Source organism: Clytia hemisphaerica, unplaced genomic scaffold, assembly GCF_902728285.1.
Source record: "Clytia hemisphaerica strain Z4C2 unplaced genomic scaffold, Clytia hemisphaerica genome assembly, whole genome shotgun sequence".
Lineage (NCBI taxonomy): Eukaryota > Metazoa > Cnidaria > Hydrozoa > Leptothecata > Clytiidae > Clytia > Clytia hemisphaerica.
In genome coordinates, this window is record NW_027104530.1 from 1,545,223 (window position 1) to 1,556,578 (window position 11,356).

General features: G+C 32.8%; 1 protein-coding gene across 1 annotated transcript; it reads right to left on the minus strand.

Moving 5' to 3' along the window:
- Positions 1-390: 390 nt before the first annotated feature.
- On the minus strand, positions 391-3,161 carry LOC136822386 (radial spoke head protein 9 homolog). The gene is made up of 6 exons (XM_067078636.1): positions 2,920-3,161; positions 2,594-2,753; positions 1,668-1,797; positions 1,249-1,337; positions 1,055-1,115; positions 391-790 (listed from the first exon to the last, which is right to left on the minus strand). Exons 1-6 carry the CDS (start codon positions 3,144-3,146, stop codon positions 630-632), a joined length of 828 nt encoding a protein of 275 aa, XP_066934737.1. The 5' UTR covers positions 3,147-3,161; the 3' UTR covers positions 391-629.
- Between the last annotated feature and the right edge of the window lie 8,195 nt (positions 3,162-11,356).

Genomic DNA, 11,356 nt, shown 5'->3' on the forward strand with positions numbered 1-11,356 from the left:
ATGTGGGTAAATAAGTTTAGAAAGTTTCACAGACATTAAAATCTCCAACAATTTAAAACCAAAAGATTATCTCAATCTGCAAAATAGAACTCCATAATAACAGTCAGAGACAGAAGTTGATTACTGGATCTTGCAAGGAAATCTGACATAACAATTAATAAAGCATCATTTTGGTCAATCAAAAAACATCGATTAAACCGAAAAATTAATCGTGTCTTCAATTCGAATTTGACCACAAAAAGCCAGACGTCTCTGATTACTGATGGGTAAAGATAATGCTTTTATACATATACAGCACCAGATGGGTAAATTCAAAATAAAACGCAGTATTTTAAAAAGCACTTTTCAATATTATATTATTTAGATAGTTTAAGTATTTACAACAATCAAGAAAATTAACAAATATTTCGTAAATGTTCACCATCAAAGAAGTTAATCCCTATATTTGAAATCATTTTATAGGTAGCTTTATTAAAAGAAACAGAAAGAAAGTTATCCTAAGTAACACCTTCACATCACGAAATGCTGTATTGAAAGCAACATCAACCCCTTAAATTGACATGTAAGAAAATCTCTTAACTTTGACAGGTTACACTGAAATAAATATTGGTGAATATGGTGTCACTACATTACAACATGAAAGGAAGATCAAGATTCTTTTCACCAGTACCAAAATAAACGTATCCATAGGAGTTGGTCTCCGGCACATGATAGAATGTGAAACCTAACCAATGAAGACTTCGAATAACAATCAAACTGTGACCACGTTCTGCTTGGATGCTCCATGAACCTATGAATAAAGAAAAGTAACAATAAAGTGAAATCAAAATTAAATGGTATTGTGTGGTATTTATTAATGATTGGAAATACAATTACAGCTCACTAGTTCGAATTTCTATTATTCGAATGTTTAGAAACATTTTATTTGAAATGAATTGAAATCCTAGATTTATGTCTTCTAAAGCTCAACCGTAACTAGATTTCAAGATAGCATAACGCATTGTTTTAAAGAAGTTAGAATACTTTGCTGAACAGTTAAAAAGTATGTAATTACCGTCAACAGGGATATCAGTCACGATAGGGTCCAAAAAGTCAATCGCTTTGTCTAAATCAGCCTGTAAAACGAAGAAAAACAATCTTTTCAAAAAGTCAACATTGAAAAGCTAACAATAATATTTTGAAACTTAGTAGGACAAAGATAGTTCTTATTGCCTAAAGAAAACATGTTAGGGGAGATTCGAGTAATACCTGTTCTAGTAGAGTCTTTTGGTGAAGAAGTATAGGATCACGAAAATGGAAATATGATGTCAATCGTAGGGCTTCTGTTGATGATAAACCTGTCAAAAATAACAATATTTTAGAAAGTTTCTATGGAAATACACACTAAAAAGGAAATACCGAAATTTACCGAAATGATATGATAACAGATCTTTAATAAAACTTATAAGTAAAAATTTACAAGTTTTAAAAGACAGCAAAAACTACTACATCTTGACAAAAATGCAAAAATGCAAAAAAAAAGACATATCATAATTAATTTTATTTTTATTTCGATTTTTGAAATTTTAGGGTTGGTCGAGCCCGTAAAACAACTAATCAAATTGGTCTCGCCTGAACAGTATTTTGAATAACATTAACTTCCATAACTTCTTTATAATAACTCAAACCTTCAAAAGCTTTATTTTTGATAACTTCACCCAGTGGAGTCCTAAGAAAAGCTCCTCGAGGGACAATGGAAACATCTCGACAGATATTTTCCACAACGATTGCTAATCGATCCTCCTCTTTCACTATTATCTGAAACAGCAAGTAAAATTCAATAAAACCAAATTCAAATCATGTGGCTAAACCGAAAATAATTGAGATTGATTTGGTTAAAAAAGTTCAAACTTGGTAATTATTAAAGTTATAAAGATTTGAATGAGCGGATTAAGAAGAAGCAGTATACAGTATAATGAAGAATAAAGATATCATTGCATCAAAATAAAAAAGCTTTAAGTCCATTTTTGTTGTTTTAAGAAAATCGACTTTAAATAATTTTTCCTTATATCCCTGAACTGCCCTGAAAACCATTAACATTTGAAATATTTTTGTGTTAAAAAAGCCTTAAGTCCAAAATTGTTTCCCCACTTGACTTAAAAAGGACTTTTTTGCCCTAAACTGATGTGGTGTAAGGCTTTTTTTACCCTGAAAATAATAAAGTGATAAGTAAAATTCTTATTTTTCTAAAAACTTAAAATTAGACTACCTTAAAGGGACATAACAGTAGTAAAATGTAAACATTGCGCAAACCACGTGTCATTAAAGAGAACAATTAAAATCATGTGTCCAAAACAAACTTGTAAAACAATTGAACAATCAAAATTAGCCATATTTGGTTTGATTTTTTATTTTGACATTTTGACATGTGATATTTGTTTTGATTTTGTATCTGCTGCATACAGTTTGTTTACAAATTTCGCAAGTACTGTTATGTCCCTTTTTAAATTGGATTTCAGCCGAAAAAATTGTTAAAAAAATGACTTCAAGCTTTTTTATTTTGATGCGACGATATGGTTCCTTTTTATTAAGAGCAAATAATATTGAAACTGACCATGTTTCCTTCCTCTTCATTCAATTCTTCATCATTATTTTTCTCAGAATGTTCATATTCATGTGAAGGATCTCCTGTGAACCGTCCTTTGATCAAAGTACATTTCCTCCTTGTCTCTTCATTCGGAGTTGGCATCAGCCCCCATTTTATACAATCCAAACTTGAAGAAAAAAAGCAATTGAAAATCCTTTAATAATAAAAATATTTAACTTGACAATTTAAGCAACTAATAAAACTTTAATAGCTCTTTTAGTACAATGAGGGAAATTTATATTACTAATTATTTCTAATTTCAAACTAAGACAAATTTCATAAAGAAGAGATACCTGTATAGCGTTTTTCTATCTTTGATTTGATCCGTACCAATGCCTTGTACAATGAAATATTCATTTTTAGTTCCAGTCACTTTACCCCAAAATTCAACTGTTTTAAATTTTTGTTGGTTTTTCAGAATGACAAGGGATGATTGGAGTGCAGCTTTTTGCTCTACACTCAAAATATGTCCACTGCTTGATACATAATCAATATTTTGATTTAAACTATCTGAATTCATTTTGGTTTATTTTTGCTAAATGGAAGAAAGAAACATTTAAAGGGGAGCTAAACATTTTTTGAAGTCATGCTTTTTTTGTCTCCAAGAACTACACAACACAGTATAACTTCGAAAAAATATAATTTCCACTCTCAATGTCTTTTCTATTTTGTATAAAACCTTCTTTAAAAAACGTATAATTTGTTTAAAATGAACCCCCACTTTACACATGTTTGTGACGTCATATCGTTCATATTTTTTATGAATTTTTTGTATGTTCATCAACTTTAAAGCTTGATATTTTGTGAACAAGAAATAATAGGAAGATAGTAAAATCATTTTTGATTTCTGAAAGGATTCAGTTTTACGTACACTAAATTTGGGGTTTTCAGCTTATTCCAATAAAAAGTTCAATTTTTTCAAGCGACTCTAAAATCATTTTCACTCACTTGTTTTCAAAAGTTCAAACATAGTTTTACTCCACTCAAAAATGGCTTTTTAATGAATTCTATCTCTTGGTTAAGCCATTTGTGGATAAAAAGTTATGGCTACACTAAAAAAGTTAAAAGTTCTCTATCAACTAAAATTAAGAGCTTTTCCAATTACTTTCTGAACGTGTTTACGTCAAACAGATGGCTCGAGCTATCCCCTAACAAAACACGCATTGCTTTAAAAAGACTAGATTTTCTGCAAACATAAATGGCTATATCTTTTGATGGAGAAGTTTTTAGAGAAAAATATTTTCAGAGGTCATTCCTTTGAAGTATGTGATGTGATTAAGGTATTTTCAAAAAAATGTTTAGTTCCCCTTTAAAACTGCATCTGTTAACTGATCATTTTTCTTTAAAACTTTCTGATTCTTTTGAGTCGAAAAGTTGCAAAATTGTCAGATTTTTATTGAATTCCATATCCTTTGCTTCAACCTCCATCTTTACTAGCAACTCCAGAAGGTTTCTATATATTTTTTTTGTCGAAACCTATCCTATATTCTTGTAGATCTTTGAAAAAGAAAGAAAATGAGGGGTCATAGGCCTCCAGAAGATAAGTGGTTGTAAGGATATTCAAATTTTAGTGTCAAAAAATTAACTGAAAATTTCAAAAAAAAGGTTAGGAAAATAGCTTGTAAAAAATTCAAAAAATGAGTCAAAAAAGAAAAAAAAAATATTTCCCAGTCAGGCTTCTTTAATTTTGCATATCTGTTTTTCTAGTGTACTGTAGCTAGAGACTTGAAATTTGGAGGGAGAATTCTTTGATGGTGTTAGAATATTATTATATAAAAATATTTGTAGAATACAAAATTACTGTAGTATATTTTATGAAAATAACGAAAGAAAACATTGCATTGTTTTATTTTTGTTTTTGAAGAAAATTAGCTTGGAAAAGGTTGAAATGAGTCAAAAAAAGGTGATAGGACCCATTTTCAAGGGGCCTCTGGAAATGGAGGAACAAATTATGAGTAAAGAATAAGTTTTTCTGAAAGGAGAAACACCAAACAAAAAGAAAATCTATTTCAGCAGAAATATAAACTTTTTTTTGGACATTCCCATGCTAAAGAAGCAAAAAAGTGAAAAAAACTACATGAAAAACGAAGAACTAAAATTAGCAATTGTGATTTTTGAATTCCTCACCCTTTTTCTGATAAACATACAAAGTTTCAGCCTTCAAATACATTTCCCTCCCTTTCCCAGAAACATTTGTTCATCAATAGTTGCAACTTATTTTGAAAATGTTGCAAAAATGTTCGGCACTTTACCAATCTGTCTAGCCTGAGTCAACAGTGTTATATACCGCTGGAAAGCTAAGATCATTAAGCACACTTAATAGCATACATAGAAAAAAGTTCCAAGGGTTCAAAGTTCACGGAAAAATGAAACATTTGGTTTGAAGTCAACAAAATTTGCCTGACTTCAGAATCAGGAGTTGTATGCTAACGAGGGATGTCGATATTAGACCAACTTACAATACGAAAATAAAACCCTAATACTTAATAGGACGTTGCGTGGGAATATTCGCAGAGTAAAAAACAGAGATAACACTTTTGAAAGAATTAAAGAGGGGCCATTAGTGTGTGTGAAATCATCCAACAAGGTTGTAGTTGTAACCACCATAGCGACTCCAGAAGTCATGCAACTTTCGTTGACGTCAAACCAAATGTTTCATTTTTCCGTGAACTTTGAACCCTTTGAACTTTTTTTCTATGTATGCTAAAGCGTTCCGGTTTTTACTAAATGAAAGCCCGTGATCTTAGCTTTCCAGTGGTATATAACACTGTGGACACGGGCTAGACGGCAAATTGGTAAAATGCCGAACGTTTTGCAACATTTTGAAAATTGTTTGCCGACGGGAGAAAAATTTTTTCCAACTATCGATGAACAAATGTGTCTGGAAACGGAGGAAAATGTATTTGAAGGCTGAAACTTTGTATGTTTATCAGAAAAAGGGTGAGGAATTCAAAAGTCACAATCGCTAATTCTAATTCTTTCATTTTCATGTAGTTTTTTTAACTTTTTTGCTTCTTTTGCATGGGAATGTCCCAAAAAAAGTTTTTATTTCTGCCGAAATGGATTTTCTTTTCATTTGGGGTTTCTCCTTTCAGAAAAACTTATTCTTTATTCATAAGTTTTTCTTCCTCCATTTCCAGAGGCCCCTTGAAAATGGGTCCTACCACCTTTTTTGACTCATTTCAACCTTTTCCAAGCTAATTTTCTTCAAAAACAAAAATAAAACAATGCAATGTCTTCTTTTTTCAAAAAAAGATATATCTTTCATTATTTTGATACATATACTAAATATTTTACAAATATTTTTATATAATAATATTCTAACACCATCAAAGAATTCTCCCTCCAAATTTCAGGTTTCTAGCTACATTAAAAAAAGAGATATGCAAAATTGAAGAAGCATGACTGGAAAATTACTTTTTTTTCTTCTTTGACACATTTTTCGAATTTTTCCAAGCTATTTTCCTAACCTTTTTTTTGACATTTTTAGTCAAATTTTTGACACTAAAATTTGAATATCTTTACAACCACTTATCCTCTGGAGGCCTATGACCCCTCATTTTCTTTCTTTTTCAAAGCTCTACAAGATAGGATAGGTTTTGAAAAAAAAATTAAAATTTGAAAAATTTTCTGGAGTTGCTAACCACCACCATTTTGCGTGTGCCGTGACAGATAATGTCTAAACATGGTAAAACAGCATGCAGGTCATTATGTTTTTCAATTTCCAATAGTTTTAAAATCCATTTTATTACTGACGTTTTTTTCGCCAACCAACCAACCAACACAAGGTTTGTTTTGTATCTACTGTCAGTTAGTCACACTAGGAAATTAAGCTTTCAGAAAAAACAACATCAGTCATCTACAGGATGTATTTCAACAACAAGGATGAGAGTTACCTGAATCAAGTTCAAGATCCCAAGACAATCAATTAAAACTTGCAAACTTAAAATGAGACAAAATTACCGATTGCGAACGTGCAGCAGCCAAATATCCAACCAACCAAATTTTGTCATTCAATTCCCGAGACAGCGCTTCGCTTTTTAAGGCCTTGTTTATACGCTAAAGTAAAAATAATTCCGCACATGTAAATGGGTCATTGTTTGAGGTCCGGCAAAATTTCCGGGCAATAAGCCTATCCGGCGGTGCGCGGATCTAGGTGGGTTCCGCCTCCCCTGTAGATCTTTTTCTTGGGAAGTTGCTCTTCAAATTAGTTTTCAAGGTTGGCTTGGCTTAAATTTTTTCATCTATGGCTTAAATTTTAGGCAATTTCTCAAAGTTTTTGAAAATGTTATTTTCATTAAAAAGCGCCGGGTTATTTTTTCATGAATCCCTTTTTAGAAGTTTTGCGGCGCATTTTTTTGCTTGAGAGTCAAGTAAACGATATAGCGCTTTCGCAGCATTAATCTTTGATATGCATTTTGGCGGGAAGCTAGTGTGACTAACTGTTTGTTGAAAGACCCCATCGGATTTAGGCAGGGCTGTCGGATTTAGGACTACTCACGGTATTGCATTTCCCAAACAACCTTATACTGTAGTAAGTATCAGCTAGCGGTTAAATTAAATTAAAAGTGCAGCTTTGCGCAGGATTAATAAATTTTGGGGTAATTTGGCCATTTTACAACCCTGGGAAAATTTTTATGCAAACTTCCCCACCCCAAAAGTTGCCGTCATCCAGACCTGGGATGTAAAACAAAAATGGTCATTTTCTGGGTGGAATTTCTTTTTTTTTTAACTAGAGATTTGAAAACCCCAAAAATGGGCATTTCCCAGGCCCGGGATTTCTCGGGATGTAAATTGTACGCATGCGCAGGATTTTTTTTTCGAAACCACATGGCTGGAACCAGGAGGGGGTCCTGGCCTGAGGGGGGGGCTAAAATGGTCAAGCAGCAATTGGTATATACCTGATTTTAGCCTGTGGCTAGGGGGGAGCTAACCATGTTAGGGGTTCACCTAAATTTTTTCAGATGGACCTGGGGGCTAGATTCTATGTTTGGTGATTTTTTCTGAACTTGTTTTTCTTTTATCATAAACTTCACTATGGAATGTATTCTGTCTAAAAAAGTGTGTTTCTGAGAAAACTTGAAAGCAGTCACCGAGGGGTTTCTTCAAAATATCTGTTCTAAAGACATGTTCCAGCTGAAAAGAGCAATCTGTTCTAAGGAAAATGGGAAAGTTGTCTACCTGGAAATTATTGATCTGTTCTTACATAAAAATCTGCCACCTGGAAATTTTCGATCAGTTCTAAGCAAAAATTATGGTCGATATTTTCCCTAAAATATATGCTTCCCAATTCTGCCGTGATCTGACAAAAGGAAGTAACTGCATTTTTCTTATTTTTAGTTGCATAAACAAGTTGACCTTTTTCAAGATTAATGGTATCGTTTTAAGATCAAAACTTTTGCTGATTGTGATAAAGACCAAACCCTAGAATAGTATAATATTTGGACTCTACTAAGGAGTTGAATTTTGCAAAAATACGAATTTTCAAAAATTGATGGTTACTTCCTTTTGTCAGATCACAGCAGAATTTTGGTCCAGCTGGGAAAATACTATCTGTTCTAAACCTTGCCTCCGCTGCCCGCTTTGGTCATCGATTTGATCTGTTCTATAAGTTTTCCAGCTGGAAATTTGATAAGTTCTGCATCGTACAAGCACTCGCTCCTTTCTGATCTGTTCTAATTGGTTTCCAGCCGGAAATTAGGGATCTCTTCTATTAACATTAAAAATATTTCCAGTTGGCAAGTAAGAACAGATATTTTCAAGAAATCCGATTTTATCTGTTCTATTTTGTTCTCAGAAAATAGTATCTGTTCTATTGGCTTTAGCTTTGCTTGGCTGGATAAACACAATCTGTTCTAGTAACAAATAGTAATTATTTGATCTGTTCTGAGTAGAAAATTGGTACCCTGGAAATCGGGGTATCTGTTGTAAAAATCAAAAAATCCTTCCAGCTGGCAAATAAGAACAGGTATTTACAAATTTTTTGTCGGTGACTGCTTCTGAAAATTGTGTGTGCGCTGAGCTATTCCTAAAAATTTGTACAATAGCATGTCTTCATATTGTTTTCTAAAGATTTGTGCAATAGCACGTCTTCACTATAGATGTAAACAGTGCGCGTGGAAAAGTTTTTCAACATCAATTCCTGAACTGAATGTATATACTACATAAAACATAAAATGGTACAAAGCTAAATATATATAGCTTATTCTCCTATTTCTTTTAGGGCATTTATTCTATTTAGCAATAAGCTAAACTAACTGTTGTATTTGTTTGATTGTTTGAAAAGGAGTTTGAAAAAATTCTTATCATTAACCTTCATATTATCATAACCTTCTGATCATTCCTATCTGTACACAAGCAGATCATATTTTAGAAAAGCAGGGCAGCTTCCATTGTTGCCCAAAAGGGCACTCTTTTTCTTGTGTTTTTCTGCTAAAAAGGCTGCTTTTACCAAAATTTTAGTGTTTTCAGGAGGGGCAGCATCCGATGACTGGACGTTAAAAGGGCATGAAAAATGGCCTGACAAGGGTGTCAAAATTAGAAGAGGGATGTCGACATTAGACCAACTTCAGTAGGTTGTGGTTTCTTCACAATTGCAAAAGACACATCTGAACTTATTTTGTGCCGTGAGATCAGGTAACTTCTTGCATCATCAGTGGAGGCTAACATGCATAGCCCTCAAATGAATGACCTGGCTGGTCATTGAAATACAAAGTTACAGAACATGCATGTATATAATTTATGTTTAATATCATAATATTAAATTTGAGGTTACATGTCCAGCAGCCATTGGGAAACATCTGAATTCCCACCATCTTGAAATTTATGATATCGCTTGATTTTTTATTATCCAACTATTAACCCACTATTCTGTCGGCAAGTAACTTGCCAAAATTACTTGCACAGCAAATATGAGATTCTAAAATGGTAGAGTAGAGTAGAGATTTGTTTTGAAATTTTGCTGCTTTGATTGGTCAAGCAATTGATGGCTATGCAAGTTTCCCTCCACTGATGCAAGTTATCTGACTTTTCAATCTCTAGTTTATAGTTTTTCTGACTATTGGGACTTTGTGAGTTATTTTCTACCGGGTGTCCCAGAAAAAAGTTCCGCTCTTTGAAGTGAATTTTCTCGAGTTCCATTAACTTTTAAATAATGAATCTTTTTGCATTGGAAAGAGGAAGGATAAACTTAAATTTTGAGGGGTCATTTATTAAATTAAGTCAACTTGATCAAAAGTTATAGCCTAAATGCTAAAACATCACTTTTCAAAAAAGTCAAAAAAAGACGAAAAAAGAGGAGATCAAATCATCATAAAGAAAGCACTTCTTTTGCCAATTTATTTACGCTCAAAGTTTTTTCCATGCAGTTCTTTAAGGTGTCTTTATTTTATTGTTAATTCCTTTTCTTTTCTTTGTCTAATTTAACGAGCTCCCATGGGCATAATCAAGGGGTACGATGCTTTTTTGAGCTCCAAACATTCATCAAAATCTTACCAAGAGTTTCCAAAGCTTTTTGTGTCTTTGTCTTACAATGAATTTAATCCCCTCTTTTTTCGTCTTTTTTTGACTTTTTTGAAAAGTGATATTTTAGCATTTAGGCCATAACTTTTGATCAAATTGACTTAATTTAATAAATGACCCCTCAAAATTTAAGTTTATCCTTCCTCTTTCCAATGCAAAAAGATTCATTATCTAAAAGTTCATAGAACTCGAGAAAATTCAATTCAAAGAGCGGAACTTTTTTCTGGGACACCCGGTATGTTCTTCAAGTGTTTGATTGAATGATTAAATTCCGAAAAATTGCCACCGGTGGGATTCGAACCCACTGAATGCAAAGTTCCAATGATCAGAAACCCAACGCTCTATCCACTCTGTCACAGAATCATGCCAGGAGAATGTTTCTGACAGTTATTTATATTGTACTAACTACAGACCAAAATCACAAAAGAGTGCTTGTTTTGAGCTCCAACCCTGACCCTAACTGATAACAACCCTATCCCTATCCAATCTGATACACAACCACACCCAAACCACACCCATACCCAACCCTACTAGGTTGCCTGCAGGTCCTGACACTATTCCTGCATGTCGGATCTGAAAAGTATATTTGTGTGTGTCATTCGCTTTTATGAAGAAGCCATCACCTTTGTAAGTGTTTATTTTCTGAAAGATACAAATAGTATATTATTTACTCACAGTGCTCAAAATAGGCTTTTTTATTACCACTTACTTAATGACTTAAATCCATTATCCTGTTCTTTATCATTCTTATAGCTTTAAAATAATTTGTTTGGCCTAAATATTTTTCAAACTATTTTCCATTGAAAAAACATCTTCACGTGACCCAAAAATACGTCATCAAAATTTAAATGGAGATTTAAAGTTGGTACCATGTTTAAAAGCAACATGTTCCTGCATGTTCAAACAATAGATCTTGACAAGTAGTGAAAAATAGGGTCACATTTAATCTCAGCTATTGTTAATTTCAAGAAATTTAGAATTAAAGGTATGACCTTATATGGTAAAAAAAACGGATTACAGAGTTTAAACTGTATGTTTCCGATATGCTAAAAACTGAAAATTGACATGAAGGAAGTAATGGTTAAAAGAAAATTTCCTATCTAAGACTTACTCAATTAAGGCCTTTAATTTTTTGCTACAGTAGGTCTGAATTTTTACCAAAGACAGGTAGTCCCGCTGCTGAGGTCGATAAATGTTTCGTTTCGTGAC